Genomic DNA, 23036 nt, shown 5'->3' on the forward strand with positions numbered 1-23036 from the left:
GTAATGGTATGAGGTTGGATTACATTTACTTGACTGTAAAGTTAGACAGAAAATAGAAATCAATCTAAAATGAACCCACAGCCTCAACCAGTGTTATTGTCTAAAAATAACAGATCTTGGAAATATGCTTTGCGGAGCTTTGGAAACCGAGCAGAGTAGAAATGGTGTACTGAGACTGTCAGAAAGAGCTTTGGGAATTACATAGATGGAAAAATTCTGCATTACCTGCATAATACTTATGTTAATCCATAAATATGTTTTAGCCTATATGCTTTTTTTAATATACTGTAGAAGGCTTTTGACTTCCCCATAAATAGATTTGTAAAATTTCTAATCAAAGTCATTTCATTTTGGCTGAGTTTGAGTTAATCTTGTTATTTCTGGATGGTGACTGTTTATTTTCTTAAGATTGAGTGATTTATCTTATGTCACAAAAGTTGATGTATATCACCGGGGACTGTAATTCAAGCTGTTCTATGGGTGATTATAATACTCCTTCATAACCTCTGCCGTAACCATGCAAGCCTTCAAGACAGAGAGAGGCTTTTAGTGCAGCAGAATCAAGTAGAACCAAACAAAGCTAAAAAATGTCCTTAAAAGGCATCACCACTGCTGGGGCTGCTTGCTCTCTGTCGTCTGGCAGCACAGATAGCTGTTTTCTCTCACATCAACACAGGAGTGACTGGCCCTGAGTTTACTCCACATGCGGAAAACGTATGACTGTATGTTGATGCTGCTTAAGTTTGATACTGCATAAGTTTGTTGTGAGCTCTATCTCTCCCATCTTATTTCGTGACTGTAGGATTTTAAAGGGAAATTCTCACTTCTATGTTTGATGACTGAGTGGAATATTTTGTTTAATGATGAATTCATTCATGCTGTTAACTACCTTCCAGGTCCCTGTGTTGCAACTCCAGGACCAACAGGCTCATCACTGGGCTACGAGGACAACAGGGAAGTGTTGCATAACCTAGTTGTTGAATGCAACATGGTGACCACCAATGGGACCATCCCAGCCAGCCTGTCCAGAACACTATTCCAAAGACAAAATATCGATAACACGGATACCTCTAACTCTCAGACTCACCCCACTGCAATCCACTCATCCTTCAACTCTTTGAGGTGAGCCCAGAAAATGAAGATGTCTTTTTAATGCCTCTGTTGTTCAAAATAATTGAGTGCATTATACTATATCAGATGTGTAACAATCTGCAGGATCAGGTACATGTTATTTCTAGTTAAATAAAGGTTAAATACAATTTTTAAAATTCACGTAGTTACATCAAAGATAAAGGAAGTACAATTCTGAACCCCTGTCACTATATGGTGGGTTATACAACAGCTGTAGGCATCAAACTCTGAAGGGCATTATGTTGTATTCTAAAGCTGCAGTGTTCAAAGCTTAGACAATAGTCACTTATGCTCATATTGTTAAGATTTCCATGCTGTCAGCATTTTTGCACAAAAGCCATATATATGGTAAAGAAGGTGCCATTTGACTTCTTTACCAAATGGGATTGGGTTTATAATTTTGTTATAATAACCATAGCATTTTTTTTACATTCTCACGTTATTGACAATTCCAGTAGCATTAACATAATAACTATTTTAAATGTATCATAATATAAAAACACCTGCCAGTTCAGTTAGGAAATGCCATAATAAAAAACTAATGGGGTGGAGAACAGATGCCCAAGGTATCCTGATGCAATTTGCTTTTTATCTTTGAGCGACTGATTCTGGAGTGCCTTGACATATATGGTATAGTAGCCACCACCCCCAACACACACATGTCAATGCAGTCCTAAAATAATCTCTGAAAGCACAGCTGGGCCCTGGCTTTCCTCCCCCCGCTGTTGTCATTGCTCGACCGCTGCTCTGCCCCGTGTGTTCTCTACAACGCGTGTGGATCCGCTAAAATAATGACTAGATTTTGTTATTCTGAGTATCTATCGCAATTTCGTTATGGTGGGAACAAGGGCAACACGTCTTTAAGCAAATTATCGAGCGATGATAAACGATGCGTTGAGCGGCGACGGCAGAACGACATTACGTCAGTGTCAGCGGAGTGAGTATTTTGCTACTTGTGAAGCGCTGGGCAATCGGCCTATCAGTGATTTTATTTTAGTTGCCAGTGGTTAGATATAATGGCCATAATGTATCCTTGTAAATGAAAATATATTATCATTGATGATATAAGACCGACATTTTTCCTTGTTGTTTTTTTTATACACTGAAACAGACTACACAAATTTAGTCCAGGGGGATTCTACTCATTATTTATAAACATTAAAAACGAATTTTATGAGAGAACTTGGTATCATAAACCTGCATCTATTAACCTAGATTCTGCATTGTCTCTTCAAGTAATTTGCCTTCCCTCTGTTGTAGGGATGTAGAGCCAATAGTGTTTGCCATCCAGAGAGGAGATGCTCAAACTGTGAATGAGCTGTCAGTGGCTGCACCACTCAGCCTGGTGAAAGAGAACAAAGAAGGATGGATACCTTTGCATGAGGCTGCATATTATGGCCAAGCTGAATGCATTAAGGCACTGATGAAAGGTACATGTTGAAAGCATAATTTTTACAGTCTATCAATGCCTTGCCTTTATTGTTGCGGTTGAATTAAATAGACTGGAGGATCATGAAATGGTGGAAAGAAGACAACATATGTTTATATATTATCAAAGCGGTAAATGATGTTTAAGCATTGTGTGTTTACATTTGTGCATTGTAGCCTATGCATATATTTCTCCTCCAGCCCAACCAGGGTCCGTTGACAAGCGCACCCTTCAGGAACAGACTGCTCTGCTCCTGTCAGTTTCCGGTCAGCACTTGTCCTGTGTGCAGTGCCTTCTACAGGCAGGGGCAGACCCCGACATCAGCTGCAAGAACAAAGAGACCCCCCTATACAAAGGTACATCTCTCCACATAGGCTATAGCCTGAGAGTGTAAGATAATGATACCTCTGTTTTTAGATAGATGTAGGCCTATTCTAAAGCATGGTATCTTCTGCCAGGCTAACCTAATGTCCTCTGATGCCTTCTAGCATGTGAGCGGGAGAACGTGGAAATAGTGAGCCTCATCCTGTCATTCGGGGCCACAGTGAACCAGAGGTGTAACCGGGGCTGGACAGCACTCCATGAGGCAGTGTGCAGGGACAACATGGAGATCTGTGAGATGCTGGTTAGGGCAGGAGCCACCATTAACCCTCCTAATACCTACAGCATCACACCATTAATAGTAGCAGTCCAGCAAGGACGTGTAGAGGCCCTACGGTACCTCATTAGGAAAGGTAGGGTTCACTGTATGTAGTTCTGTATTGTCTGAGATGACATGTATGGCCACATAATGCATCCATGCTATATGGCTGTTAATGATCACCTTATTGAGACAGACAATGGCCTCTTAAAGTGAATAAGTGATGTGTTCTTATAACAGTCAATCAGTTCTTTGCCATGTCTCTGACGTTGTTCTTTTCCTCAGGTGCTGACGTTAACATGCAGACGTGTGACGGTGCTACAGCCCTGTATGAGGCCAGTAGAGATGGCCACAGGGAGATAGTGGAGCTGCTACTATCTCACAACACAGACGCCAACAAACCCACCAAGACAGGACTCCTGCCTCTACACATTGCTGCTCAGTATGGACACCATGAGTAAGTTAGAATGCACTATATTTCTCTTGTCATGTCTGGATTTTGTATTACTCTTATGTACAGTACTAATGTCCACTTGTTCCAGGATTGTGTCCCTGCTTGTCCCGGTCACCAGTCGGGCCAGAGTTCGCCACAGTGGGATCAGCCCCCTCCACCTGGCTGCAGAGCACAACAGGGACATGGTCACAGCCATACTGCTCAAGACAGGAGCCGACGTCAATGCCACACTATCCCACAATCGCTCCATGCGGTATTCGGATCACCGCACCACACCACTTTACTTTGCCATTGCCAATGGGAGTAGTAAGACAGTAGAAATGTTACTGAAAGCTGGTGCTAATCTGAGCCTGGACCCAGTCAACCCTCTACTAGCAGCTGTAAGACACGGTTGTGCCAGGACTGTCTCTCTACTGCTGGAGCATGGAGCCGATATTAACACAAGTGTCCCAGCCTGTCCTACCACCTTCCCTGGTGCTATTGTACTCTGCATGAATAACCTACCACTTCTCAAGTGCCTTTTGGATAAGGGCTGTGATGCCCAGGCCTGCTTCAGATGTGCTTATGGTTGCGGCCCACACCCAGCACAGGACAGCATGAGCAGCATAGGCGTTGACATCAGCAAATGCACCAATGACATGTCTCTTCTAACCTGTACAGAACCTGCTGTCAGCAAAGTACAGGTAAGGCAAAGTAGGCTCCTATTGCCGTGATCACAATTATTATGGGAACTTGATTTTTCAAGAAGGCATGATGCTCATTATCTTTTCTTTCTGTTCATCCTAATATCCCTTAGTTTTGTGAGTTGATCTCATCACCATCCATGTGTAACTGGGAAGGGCCCATCGTAGACTTGCTGCTGGACTATGTTGGTAATGTTCAACTGTGTGCCAGACTCACCGAGGTCCTGGGCAGCCGGCGGGAATGGCCCAGCATCAAGGCCAAGTCATGTGAGTACATCTAGACATACACACACACACACACACACACACACACACACACACACACACACACACACACACACACACACACACACTCACACTCACACTCACACTCAAACGGGAGGGACAATCTAACACAATTTCCCATGCTGTTTCCTCAGTGTCATCCCGTCCACTGATGCATCTATGTAGGTTAAGGATCCGTGAGCAGGTGGGTGTGTCCAGACTCAGGTCTTTGGACAGACTACCCCTCCCAGACAGACTGCTGCAGTACCTCAGCTTGCCCAGACACAGCTTTGATGACTTCTGCCCTGATGGCAAATAAGGCTTATCAGTGTCCTGTGTTGTGCCTTATAGTATATTACCTGTTTACAGGAGTTTGGGCTGTATTTATGGGTTAGTAATTATTACTTGATAGGGTAAAATGTGTGTAATGGCAAAATATGTGTGTGTGTGTTGTTTGAACATAGCGTGTGTGTATGGAAGTGAGCTGCAGTTCTGAGTGGATGGGTGACAAATGACAACAGATAGCCTAAAGCCACAGCAGTTGATAATCTTTGAAGAAGTGCAACGAAACTGATCTTAAATGAAACTCAAGGTAAGCTTTTAAAATACCTGTGTCATTTAGATGTTTAGGCCCAGGCAAACAAATGCAGACAATCAGTTTGGTGGTTTATGGAATGTACTTGTATATTCAGCACTAATTTTGTAATATGCTTTTAAAGTGGGTTTTCAACAGACCTTGTGCAATGAGTGTAGGCCTATATAATAGTCCAGTTGTTGTTGTAATGTACTGTAAATGTCAGTGCCAAAATGTATGATCCTGTATTGGAAAAGGTGCTGGAACCAAAGAAAAAAAATCGAAACATCTGCATTTTATTTAAAAAAATAAATGTAATTTCTCCATTTCACAAGTATTATTTACAACAGAAAATATCCAGAAATTCTGGGGGGGAAACGTCACTGTCAGTCTGTTTACCTTTTGTGGAAAAATATCAGTGAACTACAACAAGTCATTTAGATCAATTCGTTTTTAAATCAGTGTATTTAAGAAATATATAGCCTACACAAACACCATGAGGTAATCAACACACAAGCAGACCTTTCCCTCAGCATAGCTGATCACAAATAATCAAAGAATGGACAACCTCGAATGTCACTCCAATCCTATACCAACACATGTGAAGTATAGAATTAGAGAGAAGGATGATGAAGTATAGTCTGCATTTTTCAGTTTTATACAGTGCTATGATTTTATCATGAATTCCTCTTAGATTTTATGGAAGCCAAGTGGTAGGTAGGCTAAAGTTGCAGGTCTTCCAAGCAGAAATAGCCTATTTGGTCTGAAAGACTTAAGTGCTTATGACTGACTACTCTTAAAAAAAGAGAAATACCAAGTTTTAAATAGAAACATATGGCATTGCAAAGTCAACTAATTCATATTTACATCTTCATTGTTGCTTATATTTATACGTGCATAATTGTGTTTAAATGAAGCCAAACACGCTGAAAATTGATGAGGGGACCGTGGGTTTAGTCGGTATGGGTTTGACCACGACATGCGTTTGGTTATTATGTCCGTGTGCCATATCAGGCGTTTCAATTTCAGCCACTGTGGCTTTTCCCCAGAGTCCCACAGTTGAGTGGGGAACAACTATGTGACTCTGGAAGACGTGGTGTCCATGGTACTGAAACGGACAGCAACCGCACACACTGACGTTGTGAGAGACCAAGTCCACGTTGAGCGGTTCTTTTTCGACAGAGCCAAGTCGATTGGATTGAAACAAAGTCGGTTTTGGTTCCTGGTGATTTTTTTTTTTTTTTTCAACCCTATTGATTCGGGTCACACCGTGGCTCTTTTTCCATCCATACAGTGAAGGTTTTGTATTGGTTTGGGCTAAACGGGGTTCCTCCCAAAACGATGCAGGGAGTTGACGTTTCCTCATGGGTACCTGATCTTGCTTGCTGTTAGCACTGTCTGCAATTGGGTTCTGACCCATCCTTACGTTCTCCTCGTCTTGCGCACCCGAACCCCCTTTTTCATTGATGGGCGTCATGCTCTGATGAATTGTCTCCAAAGAATACGCGCTAGACTTGTCCACCAGGGCTTTGACGATGCCAGACTCCGCGGACCTGTGTGTGTGGCATCTGGGCATCCGAGAGTATTTCTGAGAAAAACGCTTGAGCTGTTTCTGCAGGTATTTCCTGTGGTCCACAGAGCGCCTGCAAGGGGCTGACTTGTCTAGAGCCGCTTTGATGTCACTGGATGCCAAGTTTACAAAGTTCAGTAACGTTTTCACTTCACTGTCTGCACTTGCCATTTTAAACAGTGTGAAAGTGTAAATCGTTTAATCCATACTACCAAAAAAGTCCATGCAAATGATATTCTTCATCTTAAAAATCTGAGGAAAAAGTGAATGACATAAGACTTTAGAAGCATGCGCAACCAAATTTGTTAGGGTAAATGGAAAACATATTAAGAACTTAATATAGCCTACTTACATTATTCGTTGTTCATGAAGAATCCCTCAATAATTACACAATTACGCATGATAAAACAATAATTCGCCTACACAATTGCGCATAGCCTAAAAAAACGTCGGTTGCAAGTTATCCATTCATATCCACAAATAGAACGTACCATGTCCCCTGTTGAGGATTCCCATTCCTGTCTCTATCCCAGACGCAGTCTGACTGCTTCAACAAGTTGAATGAATATAAACTGCTTGTAGTTATGGTGCTTTCCTTGAACCAATCAGCGACCCCAGGCCCCTCACAATGCTCCCCAATCAGCCTCCAAGCGCCCCAGTATTGAATTCTTTGCCATCACAAATTGTTGTCATGGAGATCCCTCAAGAAAAGCAGCTAATATATGCAATATTTCTGCCCGGTCTTCCGCGCGCTCATGGAACACCCATACAATAGTTTATCCAAAAGTTTACATATTTCCCGTAGCATTATTATTCTGACTAGGCTGAAATGGACATGCATCATCACTGCGAGACAACATTGGTTACATTCAACTGTTTTGTTCTAGACTCCCACCTCCTAGAGTGATGTCAGATGTAGGATTTGGTTAGGGGGTGATCTAAAGAGCACATATCCATGGAAAGGGGGCTTGAGCGCTCAAGAATCTTGTCTTTCTATTTTCCCCCTCAATTGAGCGACACAAAAGCTGAATTACTCATTCAAACCTCGCGGGACAAAGGGAAAGGAGCTGGATAGCACTCCTGCATTTGTAGTCAAACATTTAGAGACTTAAATCGAGTCGTCATGAAGGAGAAAGAGTTGGACAAAGCCCATAGAATTGCCATCAGCAAACATTTTCCTGTGTCATATTAGTGGGTCTCCATAGCTCCTTCTGGCCGGCGAACAATAGCACAAGTTTGCACACTCGAATACTGTCACCCTGCCAACGGCAACAAGCGCCCAAAACAGGACAATCCCTGGAGAAAGCAGGCTCCGCGGGGAAGGTTGCAATAGAGGAGGAAAAAGGGACTTGTGAAATGCTAATTGAGCTCCATCCCCCTATTGAAGAAAAAATATTACCTTTCGTTCCATTGAACTAGCTCCTCTTGGCAGCAGTGTGGCATGAGATGTGAGGAAACCGTTTGTCTGGTAAGTAACCAACACCACACGCCTATATCCACCATACCGCTTCGCTGCCCTCAGCCCTGACCGCAAGACGTTGTTTAAGCGCACCTGTAAAGGACTATAATATTCATATTTATTGACTTTTCAGAGTCAAATGCACTGTGTATCTATTACATGTTATATGCGTATCATGTTTTATAACTAATAATATACTAACGTGTTATTTCTCTCAGAATATGTAGCCTGAACTACTTCTATAATGTCTGAATTACATATATCTTAACTAGTCCAGCCCCTGGTATGAAGGGTTGATCTGCTCGTGCTGTCGGCACTTGGAGGCAACAGGACCCTATTTTCCATCTCCTCTTCTTCGTTCACCTTTCTGTTAATCTCAAAGGCCAATTAACAATGGTGCACCCCTCCCCTGCCCTGTCGACCTACTCCTGTGCTTTTGAAGTGACTGAGAAAGAGAGAGAAAGAGGAAGTATAGTGGCACCAATAAATCCTACTGTGTCCCTGTATCCATGCCAGTTTGAATAAAAAAGATTAAGGCGAGGTTTGTATTTTCAGATTGTATGTGTGTCTAATGGGATACAGGCAAGAGTAGATTGTAGAATAATAAAGTTCTGAACCCCATCAGACATGGGCTCCCGGGAGCGCAGCAGTCTAAGGCACTGCATCTCAGTTCTAGAGGCGTCACTACAGACCCTGGTTCGATCCCGGGCTGTATCACAACCGGCCGTGATCGGGAGTCCCATAGGGCGGCGCACAATTGGCCCAGCGTCGTCCGGGTCAGGGGAGGGCTTGGCCAGGGTAGGCCGTCATTGTAAAATAAGAATTTGTTCTCTTAAGGATAGTACCCTTTTTTTCAACTTTCGCCTAACATGACATACCCAAATCTAACTGCCTGTAGCTCAGGACATGAAGCAAGGATATGCATGTTCTTGATACCATTTGAAAGGAAACACTTTGAAGTTTGTGGAAATGTGAAATTAATGTAATTAATATAACACATTAGATCTGGTAAAAGATAATACAAACAAAATATTTTTGTTGTTGTTGTTCCTTCATCTTTGAAATGCAAAAGAAAGGCCACACTTTCAGAGGTCTAGGTGTAGTTTAGAGTTTGGCCACCAGATGGCAACAGTATGTGTGCAACGTTTCAGACTGATCCAGTGAAGAATTACATTACTGCACAATATTTGTATCAAGTCTGTCAGGAGTTTACCAAAATGTGCCGAATTGGTCAATTGATTCATTTTCAAGTACATAACTATAGAGAACATACAAAAACGCTATGGTAATAAAAAAATAATGTTTACACACTCCCAGGAATGTCATACATGATGGATCATTAGCTTATACACTACACTTTCACACATCTAGATGGCTGGGTAGGGTGGGTGTGGAGCCAGACACAGCAGTGGGGGTCAAACTATAGACCCCAGTTCCTACATTTGAACATAAAAATGGATTCATCAAGCAAAACTATGCAACACTTTATCTCTGGGACCCTCAGGATGACACATCAGAGCAAGATTACTGAATGTAAGTACATTATTTACCTTCAGAGGTGAATGTATCAACCAGTTGCCATGATAAAAGTTTTTGTTGTTGTTGTGCACACTCCTCAAATTATAGTATGGTATTTGTTCACTGTAATAGCTACTGTTAATTGGACACTGCAGTTGGATTAACAATAGTTTAAGCTTTCTGCCCATATAAGATATATGATGTCCCGGAAAGTTGGCTGTTGTATACAACATCATTCTAGTCACATTCGCACACTTTGAAAACAACCGTCCCGGTTTAGGGACACCCATTCCGTAGAGGTTAACCACTTCAACCTCCCTGGTTCTTGGTTGCCAATAGGCCACTTTGTTGACAGCACAAGTCTCCCCCTTGCCCTCTGACCCCCAACCAGCTCTGCTCCCAGACCCAGCAGCTGTCTCTCTGGGACTCCCACCAGCACTCTAATTAGCATACGGCACATCCACGTCACACACTCCAGACTGAGGTACTTCCACACCCCAAAATCGCAAAAATATTACGGTAACAGTTTACATTATGACACGTTATGACACAATTACTTTAGTATTGACATTGTATTCACTTGTTATTTATGTTCATGATATCAAATCCAAACACATATTGTATCATATTAATATGGTGTTTTTAGTATTCAAGGCTCTAATTAGCCACTTAACCCCATCATTTTCATGTGTTGATGCACAAGTATTCATCTATTTTGGTAAGTTGGGGCGGCAGGTAGCCTAGTGGTTAGAGCATAGGACCAGTAACCGAAAGGTTGCGAGTTTGAATCCCCGAGCTGACAAGGTAAAACTCTGTCATTCTGCCCCTGAACAAGGCAGTTAACCCACTGTTTGTAGGCCATCATTATAAATAAGAATTTGTTCTTAACTGACTTGCCTAGTTAAATACAAGTAAATAAAAATCACATTATCCTTACATTATCATCTCTTTGCCACTAGATGGCAATAAACCTCTACACAGTCTAGAATACTGTAATGAGGACAAACAAGTCAAGGCTGTAAAAAAGCTTTGTTTAAAACAATAACACATTGGGGAACCATAGTTACTTTTGAAAGTGTTATAATTACTTAAGTTTATGTATCCTTACTTTATGTTATGCACAGGTGATTAAAAAGGATTAAAAATCTATTTTACAAGAAAGTCCTGTCACAAGATGACCAGTCTTTAGTGAGTATAAGTAATTCATTCTATAGTCTACACATTCTATAGTCTACACTGTAGACTACACTGTATGGCACTGTTATAAGATAATGATAACCAATCTATCCTGATTAGCAAAAGACAATCTATCCTGTGTGATGTTTGTCTCTATGGAGCATGTGGATGTGAAGGATGGTGTTATGGCAGGTTGCTGCAATCAAGTGGCGTCAGCAGGACAGGAAGTGGATGATGTACAGCTTCCTTCTTGTCAGTTAATCGATACAGGGATAGGATAGACTGGAGGAGAGGATAGAGGAGCAAAACTACTAAACAGCTCCCTCAGGAGAACTCTAACCATCCAGAGAAGACATGTTTATGCCAACAGTTAAGACTTCAGATTAAATGTAATCCTCTCTGGACATGCCCTCTTAATAGTAGCAAAACACAGTTACATACTGTAGGCTACAGTTGAAGTCGGAAGTTTACATACACCTTAGAAAAATACATTTAAACTCAGTTTTCACAATTCCTGACATTTAATCCTAGTAAAAATTCCCTGTCTTAGGTCAGTTAGGATCACCACTTTATTTTAAGAATGTGAAATGCCAGAATAATAGTAGAGAGAGTGATTTATTTCAGCTTTTATTTCTTTCATCACATTCCCAGTGGGTCAGAAGTTTACATACACTCAATTAGTATTTGGTAGCATTGCCTTTAAATTGTTTAACTTGGGTCAAACGTTTCAGGTAGCCTTCCACAAGCTTCCCACAATAAGTTGGGTGAATTTTGGCCCATTTCTCCTGACAGAGCTGGTGTAACTGAGTCAGGTTTGTAGGCCTCCTTGCTCGCACACGCTTTTCAGTTCTGCCCACAAATTTTCTATAGGATTGAGGTCAGGGCTTTGTGATGGCCACTCCAATACCTTGACTTTGTTGTCCTTAAGCCATTTTGCCACAACTTTGGAAGTATGCTTGTGGTCATTGTTAATTTTGAAGACCCATTTGTGACCAAGCTTTAACTTCCTGACTGATGTCTTGAGATGTTGCTTCAATATATCCACATAATTTTCCTAGCTCATGATGCCATCTATTTTATGTGCACCAGTCATCTATTTTAAGTGCACCAGTCCCTCCTGCAGCAAAGCACCCCCACAACATGATGCTGCTGTAACAGTATAACTTTAAACCGTCCCCTCGCCCCGACACGGGCACGAACCAGGGACCCTCTGCACACATCAACAACAGTCACCCACGAAGCGTCGTTACCCATCGCTCCACAAAAGCCGCGGCCCTTGCAGAGCAAGGGGCAACACTACTAATAGGTTTCAGAGCAAGTGACGTAACTGATTGAAACGCTACTAGCGCGTACCCGCTAACTAGCTAGCCATTTCACATCCGTTACACTGCCACCCCCGTGCTTCACGGTTGGGATGATGGTGTTCTTCGGCTTGCAATCCTCCCCCTTTTTCCTCCAAACATAACTATGGGAATTATGGCCAAACAGTTCTATTTTTGTTTCATCAGACCAGATGACATTTCTCCAAAAAGTACGATCTTTGTCCCCATGTGCAGTTGCAAACCGTAGTCTGGATTTTTTATGCCGTTTTTGGAGCAGTGGTTTCTTCCTTGCTGAGCGGCCTTTCAGGTTATGTCGATATAGGACTCGTTTTACTGTGGATATGGATACTTTTGTACCTGTTTCCTCCAGCATCTTCACAAGGTCCTTTGCTGTTGTTCTTGGATTGATTTGCACTTTTCGCACCAAAGTACGTTCATCTCTAGGAGACAGAACGCGTCTCCTTCCTGAGCAGTATGACGGCTGCGTGGTCCCATGGTGTTTATACTTGTGTACTGTTGTTTGTACAGATGAACGTGGTGCCTTCATTCGTTTGGAAATTGCTCCCGAGGATGAACCAGACTTGTGGAGGTCTACAATTTTCTTTCTGAGGTCTTGGCTGATTTCTTTTGATTTTCCCATGATGTCAAGCAAAGAGGCACTGAGTTTGAAGGTAGTCCTTGAAATACATCCACAGGTACACCTACAATTGACTCAAATTATATAATTTAGCCTATCAGAAGCTTCTACAGCCATTACATAATCTTCTGGAATTATCCAAGCTGTTTAAAGGCACAGTCAACTTAGTGTATGTAAACTTCTGACTCACTGGAATTGTGATACAGTGAATTATAAGTGAAATAATCTGTCTGTAAACTATTTTTTGAAAAATTACTTGTGTCATGCACAAAGTAGATGTCCTAACCAACTTGCCAAAACTATAGTTTGTTAACAAGAAATTTGTGGAGTGGTTGAAAAACAAGTTTTAATGACTCCAACCTAAGTGTATGTAAACGTCCAACTTCAACTGTATATAAAAGACAAACGTGTGAAAAACAAAAATGTTTTGTTCCCCAGAAGACAGAATGCATTGCATTGCTGCAGTATACTTGTTGACTGAATTTATCTTCATCAAAAATAACTTGGATAATTGGTTTGGATGCCAGTTAAATTTCATGAAGCCAACAGCATTCTTAAATGCCAGGTCTTGTGTCTAACTTATCGCTCATGACAGAAAGGGCTGCGAGCTCTGTTATTTATACTGCACTAGTCAGTAGAGCTTGAAATGCCAACCCTTCCCTCTGGCCACCTCCTTATAATGAGCAGATTGCTTGTCATATAGGCATATAACAACCGTGCTTTGACTTGATTGGATTGTTTTTAAATACCATGAAGGAAATATTAAGCCTGAAATTGGATTTTAAAAATGTTAATTAAATACTGCATCAAAAATAATTCCCCTTTGCCACTGCAACAGAAAAAGCAATAGAGTTTGATGTGCTGTGCAAATAGTCATACCATCATGGTTCATAAATTAAAGTCAACATTCCTTTATTACCATAAGTAGTCTTTTTCCCATAATGTTTAGTTGGCACAGGAATGGATGCTGGTGTGAGGATAGTAGATTAGACATCATCAAAGGCCCAATACAGGAATTTTTTAAAATCAATATCAAATCATTTCTGGGCAACAATTAAGTACCTTACTGTAATAGATTTCCATTGCAAAAAAATATTAATCAAGCAAGAATTTTGCTAGGATTGTCTGGAAGTGTTCTGAGTGGGGAGGGGAAAACTGAAAACTAGCTGTTTTTGGCAGCGAGGGCTGAACTATTAACCAATTTACCGCATTGTGATGTCACTATGAGAAGCAAAAACTCCCACCCGTTCAAACCTGCTGATTAGAAGGTCCTGTGTAGATTGTATTTTCAACCAGCAACTATCCAGAAATAAAAATGAATCCCCAAAATGTGATTTTCCTGTGTTTTATATATATTTCCACACTGAGGTTGGAATAATACTGTGTAATTGTGAAAATGATTATAATGCCCTTTTGGTGTAAGACCTGTTTGAAAATACTGTCTGTAATTTTAACCAGTTTTAGTGGGATGGAGTTTTGGCCTTCAATGGTAACATCAACATGCTGTAAATTAGTTAAAATCTATTAAGGATCCGCCCCCTTTTTTCAATTTTCATCTCAAATGACATTCCCAAATCTAACTGCCTGTAGCTCAGGACCTGAAGCAAGGATATGCATATTCTTGATACCATTTGAAAGGAAACACTTTGAAGTTTGCGGAAATGCTAAATTAATGTAGGAGAATATAACACATTAGATCTGGTAAAAGATAATACAAAGAAAAAAACACGCGTTTTTTTGTATTTTTTTGTACCATCAAAGGCCATAATGTATTATTCCAGCCCATGTGCAATTTAGATTTTGGCCACTAGGTGGCAGCAGTGTATGTGCAAAGTTTTAGGCTGATCCAATGAACCATTGCATTTCAAAAAAAATTATCAAGATGGTCCAAATGTGCCTAATTGGTTTATTGATACATTTTCAAGTTCAGAACTGTGCACTCTTCTCAAACAATAGCATGGTATTATTTTACTGTAATAGCTACAGTAAATTAGACAGGGCAGTTAGATTAACAGGAATTTAAGCTTTCTGCCAGTATCAAATATGTCTATGACCTGGGAAATGTTCTTGTTACTTACAACCTCATGCTAATCACATTAGCCTACGTTAGCTCAACCGTCCCGCAGGGGACCCACAGAAGCTGTAGAGGTTTTAATAGACCAATGACAAAAAACGTTCCAAACATCTCTGCCAATAATGGCACATTTTCAGTTTTCCCCTCCCCACTCAGACCACTCCCACAGTGATAGAAATTGCCCTTTGTTAAGAAGCTTTTTTTTCTTTCTTTTTTTTCTTCTCCATTTCAATCAAAAACAATCACAGTAAGTAACAGCTGCAATGAACCTTTTAAAGAGTCTTGTGTTTTCCACTCCAAAGTGTTAAGAGCAGTTTTCTAGTTGAAGGAAGTAATTGACCTTTAATGTGCAGAAACCCTCTCCACTCTGTGCTGATCAGGGAGGAAGAGGATAATTAGAGAGAGCTGCTTAGGCTTCATGTTTTGAGAGCACCACATTGGCTTGTCAACTGAGGTCGTGAGAGAGACACCGTAAACATGGACTATGGATAACGGTGTCTGTTATTTACAGACGACTGCATGCACGTCGAAATTGTTATGTAACTTTCCTCTCCTACTGTTCCATCTGTAGGGTCTGCAATTGGCCCCAATGTTAGTGCGTCCCATCCAAAGAGGAAGATATGGGGAATAAACATAATTTAGCCTACTATACTTTTTCACGCAAACTTTGAAGAAATCACATTTTGCTTTCTAAGCTTGAGTCTTGATGGTTTCTAAGCTTGAGTCTTGATGTCCACATTTCACACCGCAGTATATAGCATGGACTACTGTAAAGGCAACATGTTTCTGTATTGTACTCTAATTGTTTTGTATATACATATATGGGTTATACAATATTCTACAATATGCTATTATTGTGTGTATTATGTGCCCACATCTGAATCCTGACTTCCATCCAGTCTTCTGAGTGGTTTCCTCAGATGGCTTCATCCCTCCTACCCGCTCTCATCGTCTTCTAGCCACTAAACGGGATAGACCCGTGTGAACATTATTCTTACCATTCATAAATGTTATTTTCTTGTATACTGGACATTTCGACCTACGTGTCTCGATAAACCTCTCTCGTCTGCTCAACTTTTCCTACCATTCGTAGTATTCGAGAATAGGTCGGAGCCTACTCGCAGTCAAGTATGAGCTGAAAGGAAGGGCACTACGCGAGGACGTCAAGTGCGAGTTACACTTGCACTGAATACGCGATGGTACCGTGAGGCTCTCCGCCTAATCTATAGTCTTTAGGCAGAGGGATGCATCAGTTTAACCCTTTGCTCTGCTCTCCAGAGTTGCATATATTTGTAAATACAGTAAGATTTAGTAGATAAGCTGAGGAAATGTGTTACGGGGCTGCAGCTATTTTGGGGAGTTGTGTTGGACAATAATTCAAAGGATATTTTTTCATAATTTGCTTAAACTTCGATGGCTTGAGTATTTGCATACATGCATGCTGACAGGCAAGAATGTAAGGTAGCCTATGTCCCGTTTACCGCTCTCACATCACACGGAGTAACGGAGCATCGGTTGGATTCACAGCGCTGGACATAGACCTATAGCGCATTTATTCGGATTGGGTTTGAGTGCCCAGATAAATAACTTTAGATATATGACTTCTTGGGATCGCCTGGTCACCTGCTTTCCTTGCCGGTCATATGCCACCAACAACGGAAATTCAAGAGCAAAATTAATATGGCATAAACTATTTCTGGAGACGCCAGTCACAGATATCGCCGCCGACTTGGATAGGGTGGATGAGAATTTCCCAAACGGTCCAATCTTATGCATACCGTGCTTGTTTACTCGCTACGCTGTCTAGTGTCTTCGAGAAGAGCTCAGGAGGAATGCTGGTCCAAGATCTAATACCATTTATTTTAAGTTTTTGGCCTCTTCTTTTCGGTCATTGCATTCTCTCGTTGGTTTTACTCTCATGCCAGGTAGGTATTGTGTTCGTGCGCGCCTATTGTAATTTTACGCATGGCGAGTTATTACACAAACGTAAGTGGAGCTCTATTTTAGGGTGTTTTTGGTAATAGCAGCTTTTGATCCTGCTCTTCTCACATGTTTATGTTATATCAAATATATATATTTTTTAAACACACGCTATGTTTATTGATGTGCCTCGTGCCTTTCTGCACCCTCACACTATTGCACCAACTATGGAGAAGTTTTGAGTGGTAATCAGCTGTAGTTCCCAGTCAGTTGATGCAATATTGTCATGTGAAGTATACTATTAAGTGATTTGTTACACACGCACACACACAAGCACACACACAGGAAGGCAGGCAGAAAGCGTAGACTCTTGGAAAGTAGCACATAGGGAGCTATAGATTCCCATCTGGAATATGACGTTGAGGATGAGCATTCTAACCCCTGGCCCTTGTTGCTGCCTACAGAGAGCAGTGAGCCGGCTGTGCAGGCGCGGGATGTTGCCAGGGTTCATGTGTAATGTGATCTGCTCGAGTTTCCAAGTCCACCCACACACACTCCTCAGGGCAGCCTACTGCCCACTGGTGGTGGGTGGTTTCTCTGAGGGAGAGGGTTGCAGCCGTAGGCATGATACCATCCAGTATGTCTATGAATGTAGCTTCTGGGGAAGCAATATAGTAGAGGGATAGGATCTTGGGTACTACTGAGTGGAAATCCAGAGGTTTACAAACCACAAACCCTGATGGTTTAGTTTGCTGATGCACTAGCACTAATGATGCAGGACATTTCAGTAGGTAGGCTACAGTAGGCATATATTAACATTCTAAGCTCTCATCACGCACTAATTTTTAATCATTTAAAAGGCAAACTTTTTCAGAAATATGTCTTTTGGGGGTGGATAATGAAAGTAAATATTATTGAATGCATCATGAATAGTGAAACTCTTTCTCTCTCTCTCTCTCTCTCTCTCTCTCTCTCTCTCTCTCTCTCTCTCTCTCTCTCTCTCTCTCTCTCTTTCTCTCTCTCTCTCTCTTTCTCTCTCTCTCTCTCTCTCTCTCTCTCTCTCTCTCTCTCTCTCTCTCTTCCTCTCTCTCTCTCTTTCTCTCTCTCTCTCTGTGTCCATAAGGGTGAACTCCAGAGGTCATGCTCACAGACTGTAGCTGAGAAAGTGAGCGAACACTGCCAGCTGGCATGCCAGTGTAGAAGCTACCCTCCCCTTCCTCCCCCGCCTCTGCCCCCACCTCCCCCACGGCTACTGTTGGCCACAGGTAAGGCTCAACTCACACCTGTCTCACACCACACCAACCAGCCTCTGCCGTTTCACTCTCCTGTCTCACTATCCTGTCTCACTGTCACCTGTTTCACTCACAACTGGCTCACTTCCAGTGCCTGTATCTATCTAAACCTTTTCACTTTAAATGTCTTGCTACTCTGATCTTCTACCAGACCATCTGTAGTGGAATGAAGTGTTTGCATCTTCTCACATGAGGTTTCTGAGTAGTGGAAGAGTGTGGTGTGTGTGGACGGAGAAAGGCTTTTTCTGAGAAGACTACGAGTGCCTGACACTAGAGCCGCAGGATGTTCACAGCAGAACAGAGGGATCATTATGCCTGGCTTTACCTTCGTGAGTACACAGTTGCCTGTGAAATCTCTGCCTCCTGTCCTGCCAGGCTCAGTGGTTTGGTTTCCCCTGGAGGACCCCCTTGTTAAAGCACAGATGCTTTCATTAAATTGGGGTTTTGATACAGATAAGAAGGTTAATGAACTGTCCCGGCAGTCCCGTCTACGTTTTGTAAGTCAAGGCGGGACCACTGACTGTGTGTGTGTGCGTGTGTGCGTGTGCGTTGCCACAAAGTTTTCTGTATTTTTCCTGAGTTTCTTGCCTTACTGGTTTCCATGTCTCCTTCAACATATTTCAGTGCTTAACTAATGATCAGATATGTTTCTGATCTGATACTGGGACATTCTTGTCATTGACAAATTAGTTGAATCAACTATATGAATCAGTGTATGACATTGGGATGGTGGAAAGAGGATAGTTTGTCAATATAACTGGTGATATGATTTGTATGTTGTGATGAATACTGTAATGAGCAGTGCTATGAAATATGGGACAGGCATTGCTGATTGTGCACTCAGCCCAGGTTAAAACTGAGACTGTTGAAAATCAGTCAGCTGAAAGACTTCATACTGAGAGTGTGCAGGAGCACTTCATCATTAAATGCTCAACAGACAGCTGTGGAAAGGGTTCAATCAATCAGATTAAATGATTTCCTCTGTCTGGTCAATTCAGATAGGCCTTTTTTCCTCCTAAATTACCAAGTGAGGCATCTATGAATAGAAGATAGGGCTGTCAGTGACCAGTGTGACTCTAACTTACCTAACCTATCTGCCACCTGTTGATGTATAAGTCCACAATGTCGTCGATCATGAATGCAGGACTCTTCCACCGGGTCTTATCTGTAAACGTGGTCTACAGTTTATTGGCTGTGTATCGTCTCACCATATTCTAATTCCCTGTTTATGAATCTAAAGCGTTATACACATAGATGCACAATATGTATGTATGTTTATGCATGTCTGTTGTTCTATTTCTATAGTTCTAGATCCTTCTGTGACTACTGTCAAGGCCACTGCATGGAAGGTTCCCTGAATGATTCTATGAGATTCTCTGAATTCTATGACTGTACATTTCAGCATGTCGTTCTGTATTTATTATGTGGTTTGAAAAGAAGAGAACCATTACAATGGCAAAGCAAAACCTCTTGGCTTGGCAAAAAAGTATTAATTTCTTGGAGTAAAATGATAGCATTTTTCTATCATAGTCTATGGAAGGTTGGGAAGAAGGCACGTATTTATGTTGTTCATGTATTGGGAAGGAGGCAAAACATTGTTCATCTGGCCTCAGTGAGAACTTTGTGAATAAATAACAGAGGCATACTACTTAAAGGATTGAACTGTAATCATTGCTGCTGTAAAATCTGTTTGTTTTGGTGTTTGCCAGATGTATAAGGGAGCTGATTGGACTGGTCCCAAAATAATACATGAATATGCATGAAGAAGTGGGACAATGAGAGATTGTATTGACAAAAGTTTTAAATGAGGCAAATTGGCAGTGTTGAGTAAAAGTATGTGCTCTAAAAATGGCTCAGAAGTCCTTTCAAAAGAGAGAGCTTTATCACACTGAAGTAGATCCTTACCCCTTACTGAATTGAATCCAAAATGCAGGATTAAATCTGAAGTTGGGCTCAGAGGAGATTTTACATTCAAATTGACTTATGACGTGGTGTGCTGGGGAGAAACGTGCCATGTCATTTGCTCTGGATAAATCTAAAGTGTTTAAATATTCCACAGCATTGCTAAGGGTTGTGTGTTACCATGGAGTCAATTCCTCCCTCTCATTCACAAAACTATTCTCTGAATGCATGGGATGTGTTTTTTGCATTTCTCTCTGTTACTGGATGATAAACCTACATTATTAAACCCAGCCATCATTACACTCTTGGCAGTGGGTTGGGGAGCTATATTCAGTTCATGTTTTAATACTTAGATATAGTAAAATGGATTCCACCTCAGACAGAGTGAGACATGCTTATTGCTGGGGACCCCTAAGACCTCCCTCCTGTCAAACTGAGCAGTATTGTCAGTGCCACAAAGCTTTTAACTATCTCTATGGTAGGCTATTCACCTTCATAAAAAGGGGAGACAGAGCGAGCGAAAACAGCACGTGGCTAGAGAAAAAACATGTTGAGAGAGAGAACAGAGGAAGGTCTAGAGAGATGTTGAGGGTATGGAGTACACCATTCAGATACTGTTCGTTGCTAAGCTGCACTGAGTGTAATATAAGTTCCCTGGTGTGTCCTTGTACTTGTACATAGTCCTAACCCTCAGTCAGACATCTGACCATAACATGGTGCTCCTGTAGGTGGAATCAGTTTGGACATGGAGTGCTTGTGTAATAAAGGTTGACTGCATTTTAAATGATTCATGGACCAGGGTTAGATATCTCTGAACAAGAATTTGATGAACAGGTGAGCATTACCCTGCTATCCAAAATTAGGAAGCAAATCAGGCCCAGAGCTTTATGGTGTAATAGTATAGTAATAGAAGGTTGAGAATCAATCCATTTTTAATCAGATCACTGGCAAGTTGATTTACAACATGGGGTGTGGTGTTGCTGCATTAATGATGAGCTTTCATCATGCCATCCCAAGACATAATGGCTGTCTATGAAGCATTTATGATGTAATACATACTGTAGGACAAACACAGTATCTAGGCTAAAGCAGTTTGCATGATAACCTAATCTCGATAAGCGCACAAGTGCTAGTGCTGTGTTAGAAGGCTAATGATGTTTGAAAATGAAACTGTATTTTTCTCTCTTTATCCATCCCCCTCTCCTCATCACTCCCAGTGGTTGAGTCCCCTCTGCCGCTGTTGAGGCCGTGGTGGATGGAGATCCTAGTGCTTGGAACAGTGGGCTGTGCCTCAGCTGTTTTCCTCCTTTCAGCCATGATCATCTGCTACAAGGCCATAAAGAGGTATGTCAGTTACCTATGTCAACAAGATTGACATGGAAAAGACTGCGTTGAGTCATTCGTATAGCCGACATCCATTCGGAATACATCAATCTAAACAAAAAAACATATATATTCCTTTCCTATTCAATTATTCTGCATTTTATTAAGCTTTCAACACAACCTGAAACATTGCTCAGGTTACAACAATAATTAGTGACTATGAAAAAGATTTGATTCTGGGGGTTGTTGCTATGTCATTGCCATGTTGTTATTGCTCTAAAGAAGGACACGTGGCCTGTGTTATGGGTCAGAGGGTGTTCAGAGGTCACAGTAATGGAACAGGTCACAGGAATCATCTGGAAAGCTCTACCTACAGCAGAGTCATTACACTGTCACTCATTAATACTGGATATCATACATAATGTTGCACAATGCAGCTTTCTCCATAAAGCAAGTTAGATGGAAATGACATCTATAATCTTACTGGGAATAACCCAATGATCTGAAAGACCCGCGCTATAGTCAGCAGTTCCTGTCAGCAGTGTTCTAGACATTGAAATACTTCCCTGTTCTATTTCTTGACATGGGCTGATTTTGAATTGCATAATTGCACAGAGCTTTTTAGACTAGCAACTGAATCGATGTGAAAGTAAAGGCAAGATGGGTTACTGGAGAGAGCCCATGACCCTGTCGCCGTAGTGATGATGTGAGCTATTTCCCCCTGTTTGGATTGGCTCATTGGAGGAAAGGCCATGTGGACAGTGGTGTAAAGTACTTCAGTAAAAATACTTTAAGGTACTACTTAAACACTACTTAAACAGCCACATACTGTGCACACAGACACACAGGATAAACACACACACACACACACAAAAACACATACATACACACACACACACACACACACACACACACACACACACACACACACACACACACACACACACACACACACACACACACACACACACACACACACACACACACACACACACACACACACACACACGCTAACAGGCACAGTGTGACTAAAGAAGATATAAATGTGCAGTAAGAATACATACAGTCACAGCTGGAGACACGTTTTTGCACATTATTTGAATACATCAAATTGTTATTCATAAAACTGTGTAAAGAGTGGATGTTACATATGTCTTTCCTCAGTAGGATTATATTTATCCTTTTCTCAAACAACAAACAGGCAAAGTCAGGCAGTGGAAGTAATGGGAGGTTGGCTCTGGAATTCATTATGGCAATTCACCAGCCCCCTCTGTAGCCAAGGGGCACCTTTTTAATGCAGCTATGGCAGGAAAGTGTTGTTGCAATACGGGCCGCTGTAGCCCCAAACCCAAGTCATTATTTATGAATTAATTTGCGCAGTCATTCAGTCGCAGGCTACATCTTTTATACATGCAAGCGGGTCGTGTCCTGAAGTTCTTATGGAGGTGGGCTCTGTGACTGCAGACTTTGTGCCTCGCCAAGCCTCCATCCCCTGTGACTGAGTGAGGAGGGAGAAATGCTAAGGTCCAGTCTGACTGCCCACATTAGCCCTGAGCCAATAACAAATCAGTCTGAGGAAACAGAGGTAATGAAAAAATAACAAATATTGATTTGAAAATTGTCATGGATCCTCTCTGACCGAGAGAGAGAGAAAGAATGTAGAGAGAA

The 23036-nt window shown here is 41.6% G+C and overlaps 1 protein-coding gene across 1 annotated transcript; it reads left to right on the plus strand.

The window, feature by feature from the left end:
- Positions 1–988: 988 nt before the first annotated feature.
- Positions 989–4618, plus strand: LOC120060004 (ankyrin repeat and SOCS box protein 2-like). The gene is made up of 7 exons (XM_039009078.1): positions 989–1122; positions 2392–2561; positions 2761–2916; positions 3049–3294; positions 3486–3657; positions 3743–4337; positions 4451–4618. The coding sequence occupies exons 1-7, from the start codon at positions 989–991 to the stop codon at positions 4616–4618; spliced, it is 1641 nt and encodes a 546-aa protein (XP_038865006.1).
- Positions 4619–23036: the final 18418 nt, after the last annotated feature.

This window comes from Salvelinus namaycush, chromosome 15, assembly GCF_016432855.1.
Source record: "Salvelinus namaycush isolate Seneca chromosome 15, SaNama_1.0, whole genome shotgun sequence".
In the NCBI taxonomy this organism is placed as follows: domain Eukaryota; kingdom Metazoa; phylum Chordata; class Actinopteri; order Salmoniformes; family Salmonidae; genus Salvelinus; species Salvelinus namaycush.